Source organism: Zeus faber (genome assembly GCF_960531495.2).
Source record: "Zeus faber genome assembly, chromosome: 12".
Classification (NCBI taxonomy): Eukaryota; Metazoa; Chordata; class Actinopteri; order Zeiformes; family Zeidae; genus Zeus; species Zeus faber.
The window spans coordinates 32,024,030-32,044,290 of record NC_137196.1 but is presented as its reverse complement, the minus strand read 5'-3'; the positions used below and the strand labels follow the sequence as shown (position 1 = coordinate 32,044,290).

General features: G+C 45.4%; 1 protein-coding gene across 2 annotated transcripts in view; it reads left to right on the top strand.

Moving 5' to 3' along the window:
• efr3a (EFR3 homolog A) overlaps window positions 1-20,261 on the top strand; it is a 76,205-nt gene that overhangs the window by 18,524 nt on the left and 37,420 nt on the right. For both annotated transcript variants that reach the window (XM_080011303.1, XM_080011302.1), the window contains exons 2-6: window positions 5,976-6,052; window positions 8,286-8,413; window positions 9,811-9,961; window positions 17,222-17,343; window positions 19,401-19,550. In XM_080011303.1, coding sequence (XP_079867429.1) covers window positions 5,976-6,052; window positions 8,286-8,413; window positions 9,811-9,961; window positions 17,222-17,343; window positions 19,401-19,550 — 628 coding nt within the window. The remainder of the gene's footprint in view (window positions 1-5,975; window positions 6,053-8,285; window positions 8,414-9,810; window positions 9,962-17,221; window positions 17,344-19,400; window positions 19,551-20,261) is intronic.

Here is a 20,261-nt window from a genome sequence, read left to right as displayed (position 1 = left end):
TCCATGAGCCCGACGCCCCTTAACATTACTGCCTCCTACAGGTGCTGACGCCATTATTCACAGCAACCTGGAATCTGTGAAAATGTAGTGTGATGAAACGCAGAGCTATGTACTGGCATTACAGAAGATCGATAGAAACGAGGTCAGAGCAACAACGGAGCCAGCCGAGCCAGCTCACCAAACACACATTTCATTCAAAAAGGAAAGGTGAAAGCCGAGACCATGATCCGACAGAAACATTGAGTTGCTCCGGTTTGCTACCAAGTCATTGACTCTCAAAAGAATGAGCCCTTCATTTTGGCTCATCCTACCATGTTATTAATTATGGCTATTAAAGGGTCAAAGCACAATTCCTCATTAAAATTCCACTTGACATCATTCGCAGGGAGAGCCAGGTTTCTTTATTCTCTCCATTGGATCATGGTAACCTGAGCCCGGGTGGACGGCCCCGTTCAAGGCCCCGTTCAAGGCCCCGGCGGCGTCTCTTGTCCCCGTCAGACTGGGGGGTAACCCCAGCCGCTGACAGCATCAATGGCCTGGCCGGCAGCCGATTGGCGGAGCTCTGTTTCTGTTGACAACCCGAAGCTTCTAGAAGAACCGGTGTCGGGAAGAAACGGGTTAAGAGGCGGAGTTGGAGGCTTTGGCTGGAAATGCTCTTGTAACCTGTAGGATGCTGCTGTCAACGGAATCAGCCTCAGGAATAAGCTTGGTTTCTGGCTTCTATCAAAGGACTTTGGAGTGCTCTGGACAACTGGGGAGTAACCTTTGAGCATCTTAGTCTGCCGGTTTGGAAACAAATATCAGCAACAATAACATCAAAACAACAAAGGTTCCACTTCCCCAAAGACAGGAAGTTCTCTCGAAAGACGTCTGACGCCAGGAGGCACTGCTAAACTGAGTTGTGAGGAGCGTCGTGTCCTTCAGATCCAGAGAGGTCATGGCATCCTGCTGCTCGGACCTGAAGAGGAGCCTCCTCCGCCGCTACCGACAGGTTCCACGTGGAGAGGCTGTTGGAGCCTTCGGCTACAGCCAGACCACCACCAGCACCATCAGCTCTGGTAGGTCACATGGAGAAGCTGAGGTTAATCAGACTGAGGCTGCCTGGCCTCTGTCCGTCCAGGCCATAACAAGCTCAGTATGGTTCAGGGTCTTCCTGTGGGATCCATCTTACTGGCAGAAAATGGCCTCCTGTGGTGATGTGCGATTCTGTTTCTTGAAGCTTGATCAGAGGAGATTTAGGTGTTTTTGAAAATGGGGTGTTTTGGTCTGATCTTTCTCTTTAAATCACCACGTTGTTAAATGTCTTCATCAGTCTTGCACCTGGTCCAGCAGAGGCAGGAATCCATGGATCCTGTTGTTGAGCATGAACTGTTTTGGGAGTGATGTATCGGTGTTGTATGATCAATGTTTGACTTCCTCGAAGCGAGAAATTTGGAGATGTAAAAATAGTTTTCACAAGAAAACATGAACTGAAATGTCAGTGTGCAGTAACAATCAAAACATCTCCATGTTTATCGTGAACAATTATAGTGACCAATAATAATAATAATTCAAGCTCCAGTGTCTGGAGTTATGTTTTTTTTTTCTATGTTCAACTCATGTGGATTTGAAATCTACATATCTTCATTATTCAACCCCTGTTGGATCTATTATGAATGTGAATTTTCTGTCCATAAATAAACTCCATTATCTGTGTGACAGTGGAATCAAACCACAGCAGCTGTGGCAGCGGTCGGTCCAGTTGGTGCTGCACAGCCTCTAAATGACCTCAGTGGAGGTGGATCGATCAGGGCCTTGGGCGGCTTAATGGCCTCCTCCGTGCACGTTGTGTACAGTCAGCGCTCCGCCTTACACCTCCGCCCCATGTGTGATTATGCAGCTGGAAGATCTATGGGCGGCCTTTTAACGGATCCACGGCTCCTGTGGCTGTGTGGTAGCGCTGCAGCTCCTGGGCTCCATCCATCATCTCCGCTACTCATTATCCGCCCCGTCGCCCCACGTGCAAGCCGCCAGGCCGGGGGCTGCCACGCCCTTATCTAAAGAGTTGCACGGTGGATCAGTCCCAGGGGACATGCTGCCCTGCTCAAGGACACTGTGGCCCTTCAGGTTAAACAAACCTTTCCAGGCATTGAATGTCTTTTTGGTTCCCTGCGAGGGGGTTGCTATGCAGTCCTTCTGCTAGTCTTGGAAAACGTTTCCTTGCTTTTCAATATTTATTCAGTATGTTTGGATGGATGATGTACAGGAATGAAGTCTCAGTGTTGCCCTCTGCTGGCCGGTTGCATCCTGTGACATGTAGGGTTGGGTACTGAAACCCTTTAAGATCGCTATCTCCTGGACCCAATCGCAAGGCAGATTTCGGTGCCTGTTAAAAATGTGCCCTCTGGTGCTCTGAAATGGACATTACGGGCAACAAAGGCATCGCCACATGTGCCATCACTAGTTAGCATGACACTTGCTCTGATAGCAGGTAGCCTGCCGTTAGCTAGTAAAGAAAAAATGTTTTATTTACGTGCGACATGCATAATAAGCTTGCGGAAATGAAATGTTGCCATTCCTTACTCACCCCCAAGTCAGTCTAAACATATTCCGTGTTTGTGACCTCACACATGGAGTTGGCTCGCCGCTCCAGAGCAACGGGTCCGAATCGTGTCCCTTTTATTTTAGTCCCAAAAGTTAAAAAAGTGTATGAAATGTCTGTGAGGGACATGCAGTGTTGAATGCAACTTCCACACGGAGTGATTTCCTTCCAGAGAGACACCAGGGACCTGACAGGAAGTAGACAGGGACCTGACAGGAAGTAGACAGGGACCTGACAGGAAGTAGACAGACACCTTCAAAATTTTAGGAGTAAGTCACTACCGCATCTGTCTTGGAATGTTTTTTCTAAAGACAGACATTACAGTTATTTTAAATAGTCATGTTTAATTTATATATACAGTAGCGCAAAAAAGTATTTAGTCAGCCACCAATTGTGCAAGTTCTCCCACTTAAAAAGATGAGAGAGGCCTGTTGTTTTCATCATAGGTTCACCTCAACTATGAGACAAAATGAGAAAAAAAAAATCCAGAAAATCACATTGTCTCATTTTTAAATAATTTATTTGCAAATTATGGTGCAAAATAAGTATTTGGTCAATAACAAAAGTTCATCTCAATACTTTGTTTTATACCCTTTGTTTGCAATGACAGAGGTCAAACGTTTTCTGTAAGTCTTCACAAGGTTTTCACACACTGTTGCTGGTATTTTGGCCCATTCCTCCATGCAGATCTCCTCTAGAGCAGTGATGTTTTGGGGCTGATGCTGGGTAACACGGACTTTCAACTCCCTCCAAAGATTTTCTATGGGGTTGAGATCTGGAGACTAGCTTGGCCACTCCAGGACCTTGAAATGCTTCTTACGAAGCCACTCTTTCGTTGCCCGGGCGATGTGTTTGGGATCATTGTCATGCTGAAAGACCCAGCCACGTTTCATCTTCAATGCCCTTGCTGATGGAAGAAGGTTTTCACTCAAAATCTCACGATACATGGCCCCATTCATTCTTTCCTTTACACGGATCAGTCGTCCTGGTCCCTTTGCAGAAAAACAGCCCCAAAGCATGATGTCTCCACCCCCATGCTTCACAGTAGGTATGGTGTTCTTTGGATGCAACTCAGCTTTCTTTCTCCTCCATATGACATTCTCCCAATCCTCTTCTGGATCCTCCAAATGCTCTCTAGCAAACTTCAGACGGGCCTGGACATGTAATGGCTTAAGCAGGGGGACACGTCTGGCACTGCAGGATTTGAGTCCCTGGCGGCGTAGTGTGTTACTGATGGTAGCCTTTGTTGCTTTGGTCCCAGTTCTCTGCAGGTCATTCACTAGGTCCCCCCATGTGGTTCTGGGATGTTTTCTCACCGTTCTTGTGATGATTTTGACCCCACGGGGTGAGATCTTGCGTGGAGCCCCAGATCGAGGGAGATTATCAGTGGTCTTGTATGTCTTTCATTTTCTAATTGCTCCCACAGTTGATTTCTTCACAACAAGCTGCTTACCTATTGCAGATTCAGTCTTCCCAGCCTGGTGCAGGTCTACAATTTTGTTTCTGGTGTCCTTTGACAGCTCTTTGGTCTTGGCCCTAGTGGAGTTTGGAGTGTGACTGTTTGAGGTTGTGGACAGGTGTCTTTTATACTGATAACGAGTTCAAACAGGAGTCATTAATACAGGTAAGGAGTGGAGAACAGAGGAACTTCTTAAAGAAAGCCAGAAATCTTGCTTGTTTGTAGGTGACCAAATACTTATTTTACAGAGGAATTTACCAATTAATGCATTAAAAATCCTACAATGTGATTTCCTGGATTCTTTCCCCCCATTCTGTCTCTCATAGTCGAAGTGTACCTATGATGAAAATTACAGGCCTCTCTCATCTTTTTAAGTGGGAGAACTTGCACAATTGGTGGCTGACTAAATACTTTTTTGCCCCACTGTATATATATATATATATATATATACTCAATTATTTAAGTTGTTTTCCCCAAGATATATATCTTTTTTAAGAGAGGTTTTTGTTACGTTTAGAAGAAAATGTTTTAAATGGATCAAGGGAAATCAAGCGTTATTTTCTTATGGTTATAATGTCTAATTTAAATGAATGTTCTGTTTAATTGGTTGGGTATTCATCTGCAATTTGTTTGATAAGTTTTAAATTCATTTATTTTCTTTAGTCGCTGTGCATAGGTATTCAATATTTGGGGTCTGTGTTAGCAGAGTACCTATAAAAGTAGCTGAGAATATCGGTTCAGGCACCGCACCAGAAAAAACCCAATGATACCCAACCTGAGTTACATGTCAGTCGACCGGACCTGGCACCAACCTGCAACATGCACCTGTTGCTCTTTGGACCAACAGGTGCATCCTTCACGTGGAAGCAGAACTTGGTGTTTTGTCATAAAATAATCTTTCATCTTCACGTTTTGTCTCTGCTTCAAGACGCTGGTGCTGAAATTTCCAACATGTCCGTCTCTACAATCGCTCCTCCACCACTGGGTGAATCAGACAGTCAGACCCAGTTTTCTCTCTTCCTCTCCCACACACACATAAAGCCACCACCTTTCTGCCTGACTGCAGCTCAGCCTCCACCCACGCCTCCATCACGGGTGGTGCTGAGCCTCAGACACAGAACTGAGGATGGAAATAGATTGCTGTCATTTGGCCCATTTTTACACACACACACACACACACACACACACACACACACACACACACACACACACACACACACACACACACACACACACACACACACACACACACACACACAGCAGAGCTTAATGGTGGCCTGTTGGGTATGTACTGTATGTGTGTGTGTGTGTGTGTCTTCATTAATGCTCCTCATTAGATAATATGTGTAAGCTGTGGTTGGAGTTGACGGTGTAGCGGTCGTGAAGCTCCCAGGGACCTTCTCAAGGTGTCCTTCAAACCAGGTGTCTCAAGGTTCCAAGGAGACGTGCACCCAAGGCGTTGTATCTTCCAGCTTCAGTCTTGTGTCTGTGGAGGACGTATGTGTTTCCCAGCATGCTCTCTGCTCGCTGCCTGTTTCACTCCACCATGGTGTGGACTGGAGGGACGATGGCGTCCATTACTGTCATCCTCACTGAAACATCCAGAAGTACACTGGAACATCCAGAAGTACACTGGAACATCCAGAAGTACACTGATTAGTTGATCTTCTCTGCTTCCTTCACTGCGTCTATGATGAAAAACCTTCTAACTGTGGGACTGATGTTACTGGCTCTTACGGACGGATGGATGGGTGGGTGGATGAGTGGATGGATAAGTGGGTGGGTGGGTGGATGAGTGGATGGATAAGTGGGTGGATGAGTGGATGGATGAGTGGATGGATAAGTGGGTGGATGGGTGGGTGGAGGATGTATACTAGTGACAAATGGACTCTGGATGGCTGATCCTCCAGGAAGTGACTGAGCATTGTCTTGTAGGAGTCTGTGGCTGCTGTGGACCCCTGAGGCCCCGATACAAACGTCTGGTGGACAACATCTTCCCAGAAGACCCCAAAGTAAGTGAATGGGTGGAGGGATAGAGGGATGGGTGGGTGAATGGAAGGATGGGTGGAGGGATAGAGGGATGGGTGGGTGAATGGAAGGATGGGTGGAGGGATAGAGGGATGGGTGAGGGGGTCTTCTCAGAAGGTATTTTAACTAGTTATTGTTGGCATGCTCGGTGTGTATTCAGCTGTTAGCAGTTAGCTGTTAGCAGTTAGCTGTTAGCTGTTAGCTGTTCCTCTGCTTCTGAGAGGCAGATCATTGGACGGCCATCTTGCCATCTTGCTTTAATAATGAGAGCAGACGGACACAGCGTCTCACAGCTGGACCCCTGTTAATGCCAAAGCCAAATGTATGTACGTATGAGCCCTTCCCCTCCACCTCCACCTCCACCCTCCACCCTCCAGCCTCCAGCCCCACCCGCCTCCAGCCTCCAGCCCCACCCGCCCATCCCAGGGGAGCTCGGGACCCGGGACGCCCAAACCATGATCAGCCGCTCCGGTCCACTATCAAGGGAGAGCTCCCCCTCCCGCTTTGGGTGTTAACTGTAGTATTTCCTCATTGTACCGTCAGTTTAGGGTGTAAAGGATCCCGCTGACTCATCAAGTTCTACATTTTTTACCACTTTAACCCTTTCACTTTAACACTTATGTGTGAAATGTTCTGGACGTTGTGAAATGAAAAAGATTGAACTGTTTGAATGCAACACGCTGAAGAAAAGCACCTGACTGCATCAGTGTGAGGGTGAAACCCTCACCCTAGAAAGAACATGACAACATGACAACATGAAACATGACAACATGACAACATGAAACATGACAACATGAAACACGACAACATGAAACACGACAACACGACAACATGACAACATGAAACACGACAACATGAAACACTACAACACTACAACATGACAACAGGACAACATGAAACATGAAACACTACAACACGACAACATGACAACATGACAACAGGACAACACGACAGCATGACAACATGACAACACGACAACATGACAACACGACAACATGAAACACGACAACATGACAACACAACAGCATGACAACACGACAACATGAAACATGAAACATGAAACACGACAACAGGACAACATGAAACATGACAACATGAAACATGACAACATGAAACATGACAACACGAAAACAGGACAACAGGACAACAGGAAACATGACAACATGACAACACGACAACAGGAAAACATGACAACAGGACAACATGACAACAGGACATGACAACAGGACAACATGACAACAGGACAACACGACAACAGGACAACAGGACAACAGGAAACATGACAACACGACAACAGGACAACATGAAACACGACAACAAGAAAACATGACAACAGGACAAGACGACAACACGACAACATGACAACAGGACAACACGAAAACAGGACAAATTGACAACATGACAACATGACAACACGACAACATGACAACACGACAACATGAAACACTACAACAGGACAACATGACAACACGACAATATGAAACACTACAACAGGACAACATGACAACCGGACAACATGACAACATGACAACACGAAAACAGGACAACAGGAAACATGACAACACGACAACAGGACAACATGACAACAGGACAACAGGACAACACGACGACACGACGACACGACAACATGACAACAGGACAACAGGACAACAGGACAACACGAAAACACTAAAACACGACAACAGGAGAGCAGGACAACACGAAAACACGACAACGACAACAGGACAACATGACAACAGGCCAACATGACAACAGGCCAACATGAAAACACGACAACATGACAACAGGACAACATGAAACATGACAACAGGACATGACAACAGGACAACATGAAACAGGACAACATGAAACAGGACAACATGAAACAGGACAACACGACAACAGGACAACATGAAAACACAACAACAGGACAACACGACAACATGAAACACTACAACACGACAACATGACAACATGAAACACGACATGACAACAGGACAACATGACAACATGACAACACGACAACAGGACAACATGACAACACGACAACACGACAACAGGACAACACGACAACACGACAACATGACAACATGAAACAGGACAACACGACAACAGGACCACAGGACGACAGTACAACAGGACCACATGACAACAGGACAACAGGAGACCTTCAGTCCAGTTGGTATTTGTAATCTCGCCGCCGCTCGGTGCTTCTTCTGGCCCGCTCTGCTCCTGCAGGATGGGCTCAGTAAGTCCGACATGGAGAAACTCACCTTCTACGCTGTGTCGGCGCCGGAGAAGCTGGACCGCATCGGAGCCTACCTGGCCGAGAGGCTGAGCCGCGACGTGGTCCGCCACCGCTACGGGTCCGTCCAACACCGCCTTGCAGCACCGCAGTACACAGTACCACAGTACTAACATGGTACCACAGTACTAACACAGTACCACAACACTGCCATAGCATCACAGTACTAACATAGTACCACAACACTGCCATAGCATCACAGTACTAACATAGCATCACAGTACTAACATAGTACCACAGTACAAACACAGAACCACAGCACTGCCATAGCATCACAGTACTAACATGGTACCACAGTACTAACACAGTACCACAACACTGCCATAGCATCACAGTACTAACGCAGTACCACAGTTCTAACATAGTACCACAGTACTAACGCAGTACCACAGTACTGAAATAGTATCACAGAGCTAACACACTACCACAATACTACCATAGTACCACAGTGCTGACATAATACCACAGAACTAACATAGTACCACAGAACTAACATAGTACCACAGTACTAGCACAGTACCAGAGTACTGACACAGTTCTGACATAGTATCACCAAGCTACCACAATACTACCATAGTAACACAGTACTAACACAGTGCCACAGTACTAACACAGAACCACAGTACTGACATAGTATCACAAAGCTAACACGCTAACACAATACTAGGGTACCACAGTACTGACATAGTACCACATAACTAAAATGGTGCCACAGTACTGACATAGTACCACAGAACTGACATAATAACACAGAACTAACAGTGCCACAGTACTGACATAGTCTGACAGTACTGACATAGTACCGCAGAACTAACATAGTACCACAGTACTGACATGGAACCACAGTACTGAATTAGTACCACAGTATATTCAGACACACATGGTACAACAGGACTTCTAGCAGTACTACCATAGTACTAGCATAGTGGTACCACAGTGCATGCTGTAGTTTTGTACCGGAGTGTACCTCTCCTTGTCCTCACTGGTTCTGTCAGTTCCCCAACGCTGGGTTCATTGTGCTGCGATCCAAACGGACCGAACCTCCTGCAACGCAGTGAAGCACATTCAGAAGCAGGAAGCCTCCTGGTTCCAGCTGATGAAACGCAACAGCGACTGAACCCACACAGATAACCACAGAAATCCTGGTGGTTGGGTGTGATTCCTTCCTCTGAAGCTGAAGCCCTGGCAGCGAGGGAGGGCGGCAGGAAGGAGAATGAAAGGATGTGTTCTCTGGTTCTGGCAGTTTCTGGTGCTAAAGTCACGGTCACACCACAAACCACCACGAGCCACAGACCAGAGAAAGACAGAGATCCATGAGTCTTGACCCCAAACCTGCAGATTCTCCTACATCACCACCTCTGAGGGGTGATATTTTAGAGTTCTGGTACAGATTCCACCGGGCTTGTCAGCTGGAGATGGTTGCCACCGCTCCAACGAGGTCCATCTTTTCCTCCTCAGGTACGTGGTGATCGCCATGGAGGCTCTGGACCAGCTGCTGATGGCCTGCCACTCGCAGAGCATCAAGCCCTTCGTGGAGAGCTTCCTGCACATGGTGGCCAAGCTCCTGGAGTCCAGGGAGCCGGACCTGCAAGTCCTGGGAACCAACTCGGTAAGGACCTCCTGTCTCCCGGACCCCGTGGTCTTTCGGTGGTGACGTGCTCAAGAAGGTAACATTGTGATCCGCGGTTTTGTCGTTTCAACTGATGGTATGATGATATATCGTTCTCTACATTAACCATGTAGTTTGTGATGATGCTCAGTTAGATTCTTGAATTTTGAATTCCTAAACGGATAGCGGGGCCGTGTTCTGGTTACGGATATCACCAGAGGTTCGGCTCTCCTTCCCTCCGCTAGTCTTCGGGTCACCTGAATCCGTGGAATGCAGGAAGTGGATGACTTTACAGGCAACTTGAGGATATTTTAATTGATGGCTGTGTGGTCATCGATGTCAGGCAGAAGAAGCAACAAAAAGAACAATGGCTGGGGTCAACTGTCCCAAAGTAGACACTGCATGCGGATGTACTTCCTGTTATCAAGCCGCTTAGTAGAAAACAGGGTCAGAGTTTCAACAAAGTTTTTCACATCTTGGCAAACAGGGCGGGGTTGACACCAGTCAGACCAATCCAGCGCTATTGAACAGCCCTGAGCAAACAGGCAGTTCCGCACCCTCATCGAGTGACTGGTTGAAAATTGGAAGGTGGAATGTACAAGGATTAGCAAAGTCTACAGGCAAATTGCCAAAGATATTACAAGAAGGGACAGTGGAAGTTGACACAGAGAGACTGGAACGGAGAAGGAGACTTCTTGACGGACATAGGAAAAACATCAAGTAATGGAGTAACAGTTATCATGAATAACAAAACAAGAAATACAGTTATGCAACAGGACAACAACAGTCTTAGAATTAGGTGCATAAAAATACAATCAACACCGTTAAACATGAATATAATGTTCATAATATAAGCTCCAACAACCGATCAAGAATTGACTGAAAAATAAACTTTCTATGAACTAACAGAAGCAGTTAAAAGCAAAAAGAACTTTGGTGAAAATGTCATAGTGATGGGAGAACAAAAAGAAGGAAATATTGTAGGACCTTTGGGTTGGATGACAGAAATAAAAGTGGCAAAATGTTGATATCCTTCTGTAAAGAGCAGGAATTGATCATCACAAGGCACCAAATGGAAGATGACAAATCCAATAGACTTGTACTGGGCAGTGAAAGATGCAGAAATTAAAAGTTAGGAATGCAAAAGCGAGACCTGGAGCAGACTGTGGAGCAGACCATAATAGCCCAGTCAGATCGGTAGGAACTCTAAAGTGCCAATAGGAAAAGATGTTTACCTGTGTTTTTGTTTCCATAAGAATGTCACCAACATTTCAGTCAACATGACTGCACAGTAAACAGCAGTCGGTGCACAAGCTCAGCACCCGGCTGAGTTGTATCTACGCTGGAGTCCACGTGGGGTCTCTGCTGCTACATCCACAACTACTCTACTTTTATTTTCACTTATGGAAAATATATCTGAAAATGGCTTTTAACAAATCTGCCGACTAAATGATGTAATGTAGCCGGAATGTTCCTATGTTTCTGGTTGAATAAAAACATGTTATGGAAGGAATAATGCCTCACAATTCACAAATACTTCAAATGCAATAGATACAAATTGGAAAAGATCAATAAATACTACAATCTACAAATCTGTATTAACTGTATCTCTACTCTGCCTCAACTCTACTCGGCTCTGCCTGTACTCTACTATATCTCTTCCTCTGCCTCTACTGCTACCCTGCCTCTACTCTACCTCACCTCTGCCTCAACCCTACCTCTGCCTTTACCTGTACTCGACCTCTACTTTGCTCTGCCTCTACTCTGCCACTACTCTACCTCTACTCTTTTCTACTCTAGCTCCACTCTACCTCTACTCTGTTCTACTCTAGCTCTACTTTACCTCTAATCTAGCTCTGGCCCTACTCTGCCTCTACTTTACCTCTGCCTTTACCTGTACTCTACCTCTACTTTGCTCTACTGCTACTCTGCCGCTACTCTACCTCTAATCTACTCTACCTCTCCTCTGTAGTACCTCTGCTCAGGTAATGACTCACTCATACCTGCTGATAAAGATGTTCTTTTATGTTTCAATGAGACTGTTGATGCTTTTCAACTGTTGTCTTTTGCTTAATATTGAATTTCCTGTTTTATTGGCAGTGAAAATGGCATCTTAATCTGTTCCATTAAACAGTGGAAACCTTGAAATCCGCTCATTAGCATTCTGCTCATTAGCATTCTGCTCTGCAGATGTCACTTGTTTTCCTTCAGAGTGTGAAGGTGAAGACAGGTGAAGTTGATGTGTTTTTATTTGTATTTCTTTTCCTCCTTTATTTATTCCTGTTTTCCATCGCCCATGCTGCTAACAGCAGCAGGAGGTGAAGTCGTGTGTTATTCACATCAGGAGTTTGGAGGTGGTGCGGAGGAAGTTGGTGTTGTTAAGAGGGAGGCGGTTAGATCTGTGTTAATTACTTTCACCTCGTGGCTCAAAGCACAATGCTCGCTTTGACATTTCAGCGTTTCCCTAAAACAGTTCTAAATGTCCACCGCTGGTGTTAGGGTGGAGGTTTATTTTGGAATGGAGGGGAGATACGGTGGGTGGTGTAATTATTGTTTTAATGAGTTCGTTTGAGGTGGGACTCTTCAAGAGAACGTTAAGGACGAAATTACAGCGAAAAGATGGTTTCAGAGCTGAGCATGTGCCTTCAGTGACGATGAAAATGGAGCAACACGGTAGAAAATCACAAAGAATTAAAAATATGAAATAAACCCACTCATATCAAAGACATGCAGAAACACAAACAGACTCTGAATCAAAGTATCGGCAATAAAAGTCAAAACATCAAGCCAATAAAGTCGGTACGTGTCACTAAATGAATGTGCAGCAAAACCTGAATTGTCGCACATTTCTAAAATGTCCAGGAGCAGCCAAATAATTTGAAAAAACCTTCTAGGAGGAAAATTAGAGTTTTCCAGATCGTGTTCCTTTGTTTTTTTTTATTTCTCAACGTATTTTCAAAACTGAGTTTGATTTATAAATAGTAGAAAAATGTTAGACCGTGGAGTTAAATATTCCTGTTAGATGACATAAGGAAACACAGTTCACTTACCGAGACGCTGAACAGCGCTGACAACGCCGATCGATGGTTTCCTTTGCAGCGACCGTCCAGGTGAAGATCATTCCTCCATGTTCCATGGGATTTGGAGTCACAATGTGAAACCGTTTTGATAGAGTTCAACCTTTAAATGGTATGACTTTTACACACACACCTGGATTCATTGTTGTGTAGGGGGCGTATACCAACAGAGAAGCAAAGCTGACGTCACTTCCGTAAACAAAACGAGGATCCTTAGCTTTTACTTGTTTGTGAAACTTTCATCTCTGGGTTGTTATCGATCACGAGAAGCGGGTGGAGGAAGATCTAAATCGTATTGCGGACCTCAATCTGACTTGTGTGATAAATGCAGGTCAGTGTAAGCAGTGTGTACTGGACTTCATTTTCTGCAATGATAGTCAGTTCTCCAACAGCGATGTCCAGAAGGACAGCACTGCTGAACGTGATGATGCTTTATCCCGGACTTGGAGAACATTTCAAACAGTGGATTTCAACCTGAATGTGATGATGAAACTGAATATTTTCAAGAACCACCGGAGGAGACCGACGGTAAGCCTGTTGTTGTTACAACGGAAGAAGTTGATGACATGATGAAGTCCGTTGAGGTTGGTGATGCAGATAATGAACAAGTAGCAATGGACAAGATTCTCAAGTTTACCTGCAAATGCAGCCAGGGGCCAAAAGAAAATGAAAATAGGCCCCGAACAGGCTCTCACAGTGTAGCTGGGGTAGGATTGGGGTTAGCCCACATAATAACTCCAACAACTTTGTATATATATATATATATATATATATATATGTATATATATATATATATATATATATATATATATATATATATATGACACACCAAGGTTGATAAACAAAGACTTATATTATTGACAGACTGTTCATTTTGTTGTGTTGTCCGTACATTTGAACTCCTAAATAATTCCACTTTTATAAAACATGTATATTGTTACTCTTAAATAAAATATTTTTTTTAAACAAAAGATGTTATGGGTTGATGACGCTGTTCAACATTCCCTCAAAACACAAGAACAATGCAGAGATTGCCATTCAGCAGGGTGTCAAGTAGCCATGTGGCTTTTTGGTCCTCCAACTAATTTGCATTCTGGGAGCTGAATGAAGCCAAGTGTGGGGAAAACTTTGAAGGTGATTATCTCAGAAACACAGTTTGCCACACCCTTGTCATTAACAAGTCATAGCTTTAAAAATATTTGCTTGATTCACACAAGTGACACCTTGTTATGAAGCTTTGATTATCCACTTTCAAATGAAAAAAAAAAAAAGTCAAACGGTACCAAAAGTACCTAAAATCTGCGCTGGGTCATAAATGTGTGTGGAGGTTTGGTGGCCACGCTCCGGAGTCTAATCTCAAACTTGGATGAAAGTCACTGATTAAAAATCGTCCTTTCTACGAAGAATGATTTTTCACGGTCAGAGAAGTGCGTTTCTGTTCTGCCACAGTTGGTCCTATGTATCCTCGTCCTTCTCCAGACGCTTCCTAATCCCGCGATGCTGTGCTGCAGAGGAGTCTTCTCAGCTCAGGCTCCTCAGTCAGATAAGAGGAACGTTGTGGTGTATTTTTAGAACGAGTTGTGATGAATCCCAGCAATCTGCCCAGAGTCCGATTAGCCTGTTTGTCTGCCCGTCTCCAGCCAGCCTTTGGTTCATCTTCCTCCATTTTGACGTGTCTTCTCTCGGTCTGTTCAGAACGTACTAGACATTCTGTGGATGAAGAGAAGGCCATGTTGTATCCTGTCTGAGGAAACTAAGTTTCCTACTGTGAACAGAAGGAAAACGGCAAAGTACCTTCAAGGAGCTTTCTGAGCAGCACCCAATCAACGAATGAGGAATCCATGAAGGAGCTTCCAACGGGTTCTTTAAACCATTACTTTACATTGCATGATGTCATTGATCCAAAGCATCTTAAGATAAGTACATTCGGATGCAGTATCAAACGTCTATAGATCAATCACAGCTAAACTTTCTCTGGGAATAAGTAGCATTATAAGGGTTTGTATTGTAGGGTTAGGGTTAGTGTAAGGGTTAGTAATGATAAAAAATAAGAGTAAAGTAGATATCCTTATGTGGTAGAGGTAGGCAAGAGGAAAGGGGTATGGAGGTCCTTATGGGAGAGAGGTAGAGAAGAAGTGAGAAGTGAGGCGGCTGCAAGGATGGAGTTGAGGAGTCTGGAACCTGACCAGTGGGTGAACGAGTCTGGAGGTGCAGTTCCATGTACGGTCTGTGGGAGAGAACCAGGTGGTTGGATTCGGGAACCAGACAAATCATTTGCCTGGCCCCGTTTCCAGGAGCAGTAGGTGCTATTTCAACTCTTACTAAAAGTGTATATCTTCCCCAGGGAAAGGTTTCTTTTGGCCCTGGGTCAGTCCACAGAGGCCTCTTCTGCTCAAGTTCCTCCGCCCGGGTTCTGACGCTCTGAACGCTGGAGTAGAGCGCTCCGTCTTAGCTATGCATCGTCTCTTTTTTTTAAATTGGGCTTTTCACAACGCCCCGAGGCAGCGCAGACAAATTGATTTGTGCCGTCTCACGAGTCAGCGAGCGGCAGCGTGGAGGTCCACCTCACCACGAGGCTTGTGCGACATATGAGGCCGATCGCTCTGAGCTCGGTCTTATTTGCATGATTACACCTCGGCTCAAACAGGGATTCTGGAGGCGGATTCTCTGCTTTTCTTCAGAAATGTCAAAGACACTTCAGATGTCTGTGGCGGAGTTGAAACTCCGGCCTCTTTGTGTTTCTCTTCAGTGTTTTATTTTCCACATCAGACAGTTTGTGCTTTGTTTTCATCGTCTGCAGATGACTGTGGGAGCCGATCAGAGATGACCGGCTTGTCATTGTCTTCTTGTGTCTTTGTTATTGCAAAGCCACTTGTTCCAACGACTCCATGAGCACAATGGCGTGGGAGCTAAATGTGGAGCTGCAGGACCTCGATGACGCCTCCTGTCTCCTGAGCTCAGCTCCCTGCCCCCATCTGCAGTAATGGAATAATGAGGTTTTTTTAGTGTGTGGGTGGGGGGTGGGGGTGCTTTTCCATTTCAGCTTTTACCCCGAGAGATACTAGGCAGAAAATGGAGGGAATGGACAGGTAGGACGCCCAGTCGCACGGTCACGCCACCGGCCCTGCTCTGGCAATTTGCAGCCGTGGACAACGACAGGGCAGTGAGACGAGGCCGCGCGTGGAAAGCATCCCAGCGTTTGGACGAGGGGGCGTTGGATGGATGATGTTTTAACGTCACTACACACATACCTCCGGACGCCTGGCGGTTTGTTTGAACCTAACGCTGCCAGAGAGTGACTCATGGTGGTGGTGCCTCCACACTCTGAGGCAGCTGAAGAAGGAAAGCTGTGATGTCACAGTTATGGGTGTTCCTGGTCGTGTGAGCCGTGACGCCATAAACATTACCCACAAACCTACATGTCTCCTCTTGGCAGAGCGAGCTTACTAGAGCTACTGTATTGAAGCGTTGGACACGAGGCTGGCTGGCTGGCTGGCTGGCTGGCTGGCTGGATGGATGGATGGATTCACTATAAAATGGACAAAATGTAAAGTTTAAACTGTGGAACATGTTTAATATCCCCAGTGCCATTCAACTGAAGCCCTGCCCTGTCCAATGAAACCATCATTTTAAGCATGGTCCCCATTCCCGTGTTCCGGACAAATTAAAATTGAGCTTCATTCTCTGGACTATTTTTGCCGTTCTGAAGTTGAACGGTGACACCGCTGGAAGGTTTGACTTGTTAGAGCTTCCAGTCCCTGCACTCTGGGCCTGTTGGAGGTCCAGGTGGTGTCATGTATGAATGATGAAGAAGCTCAATATGCTGCATGCGTCTAATTCTGTAGTGTTTGACATCAAGTTTAATGATATGATATTGCCCCCTACTGGCCTGGAATGCTGTGTGAGTGTTTCAAATAGTTTTTGCGTTCTCATGTGAACAAAGATCACATTTTTTTAAATGGAGGTGGAAAAAATCTGTATGTGTTGATGAGGCCCACATCCCTCCATCATTTATCATAATGTATATTGGAAGGAGTGATCTGTTTTCCTCCTTGCAGCTCTGAGCCATCTGAGGGTGTTTGAGTTCCAACTAAACTACTAATGTGCAGCAGCTTGTTGTCTTTACTGTGGACTGGATCTGCAGCGAGGTTAACGCACGGCGCCCCCTTGTGTCTGTTTATAGTTTGTAAAGTTCGCCAACATCGAGGAGGACACGCCCTCCTACCACCGCCGCTACGACTTCTTTGTGTCGCAGTTCAGCGCCATGTGCCACTCCACGCACGAGGACCCCGACACCAGGACCAAGTAAGAGCTTTCATGTGGCTTACGCTATACTGTGCTAAGGCAGCTGGTGTGTCCAACCCTAACCCAGAGAGAGGACATTTGATTGGTTAGAAAACTAGGGTCACAACACTCACGACACTGAGCTCTGATCACACTCTATTCCCAGTGAATAGAAGTCCCAGAAAGTGAAGAGAAATAGTCTATTGTGAGGACGAAAGAGAGTATTTAGACTATCACGCATTATTTAGACTATTTAGACTATTAAGATTATCACGCATATTAAGACTATTTAGACTATTACACTTTACACTTTACCATGTGTATATAGATATGTTTTTATATATTTATATATAAATATGTTTCTTAATAATTATTATATGTTGTATGTAAATATGTTGTATGTAAATATGTTGTATGTAGATTTGGAGTTGTAACAAAAGTAATTTCCCCCTGGGATTATTAAAGTATTTCTGATTCTGATTCTGAATACTATTAAGACTATCACGCATATTTAGACTATTTAGACTATTTGGACTATTTGGACTATTTACACTATTTAGACTATCACGCATATTTAGACTATTTAGACGATTCCAGACCTTTCCACATATTTAGACTGTGAGGACTATCTGGACGATTCAGACTATTAAGAATATTAGGAATATTAGGCGTATTTAAATATTATAACTATTCTGCTCTGACACACTAACACACACATACACACCAATACACACATACACACCAACACACACACACATACACACCAACACACACATACACACCAACACACACATACACACCAACACACACATACACACCAACACACACACATACACACCAACACACATACACACCAACACACACACATACACACCAACACACACATACACACCAACACACACACATACACACCAACACACACATACACACCAATACACACATACACACCAACACACACATACACACCAACACACACACATACACACCAACACACACATACACACCAACACACACACATACACACCAACACACACATACACACCAACACACACACATACACACCAACACACACATACACACCAACACACACATACACACCAACACACACACACATACACACCAACACACACATACACACTAACACACACACACGTACACACCAACACACACATACACACTAACACACACATACATACACACCAACACACACAGACACACCAACACACACATACACACCAACACACACATACACACCAACAGAAACACACACACACATACACACACACACACATACACACCAACACACACATACACACCAACAGACACACACACACACACACACACATACACACAACACACTCACACACACACACACACACATACACACCAACACACACACACACATGTACACACCAACACACACATACACACCAACACACACACACACACACCAACACACACATACACACCAACACACACATACACACCAACACACACATACACACCAACTCACACATACACACCAACACACACACATACACACCAACACACACACATACACACCAACACACACACATACACACCAACACACACACATACACACCAACACACACATACACACCAACAGACACACACACACCAACACACACACATACACACCAACACACACATACACACCAACACACACATACACACCAACACACACACATACACACCAACACACACACCAACACACACATACACACCAACACACACATACACACCAACACACACACATACACACCAACACACACACCAACACACACACACACCAACACACACACCAACACACACCAACTCACACACACATACACACCAACACACACGTACACACCAACACGCACACACACACACACACACATAGACACAAACACACAGCTTTAGAAGCCCCGCCCTCCTCCTGGGCCAATCAGAGTGCAGTGGAGGTTGTGTCTCTGGGTAGAGTTGATGCTGTGTTGCCCCCTGCTGGCCTCGCTGCATGCAGAGCAGCCAGAGCAGCTTCCTTGATGAATGGTTGAAGTCAGTCGATGCTCCTCCAGGATCAGGGTTGCTGGGATCAAAGGTCTCCAGGGCGTGGTGAGGAAGACGGTGAACGACGAGCTGCAGGCCATCATCTGGGAGCCCCAGCACATGGACAAGCTGATCCCCTCCATGCTGTTCAACATGCAGGAGGCAGAGGACCTGGACAGGTACCTGGGCCCCGTCCCCGCTCCCATTACCCTGAAACTAAACATCAACCATAGTGTTTCCATCCCAACTTCAGGGCGATTTTCAACCAGTGGTGCATGAGTACTGAGTCTGGATGTGGGAAGGTTTGAGAAATGGAGGTGAAACTGAGACCAAAACTAGGAACACCAAAAGTAAATAGTGTTCCACCTGCGTGGTTGTTTGGGGGAGAGTGACCAGAGCCACTGAGATCCTGTGTTGACAGAGGTCCGGTCCCTTCCACATGAATCCTGACCAGAACCTGCTGGACCTTCTCCAACCTGTTTATTTATTTATTTTTCTGACATTTTGTCATCGTTGTTGTTCCCGATGGATCGTGGCTTTGACCTTTGACCTTCCTTCATATTTGGTCTCTGGCATGTGGCGCCGGACGACACCTGCACTGTGGAATATCAACACCTGAAAATAAATCCCAGAACAATCTGCAGCCTCAGCCACACTGCGTCACCTGCAACACCTCCTTCACACCTAGAGCATCCAGAAGAACCAGACCATTCAGAAGAACCAGACCATCTAGAAGAACCAGACCATCTAGAAGAAACAGACCATCCAGACCATCCACAAGAACCAGACCAGCCAGAAGAACCAGAGCATCCAGACCAACCAGAAGAACCAGACCAGCCAGAAGAACCAGACCAGCCAGAAGAACCAGACCATCTAGAAGAACCAGAACA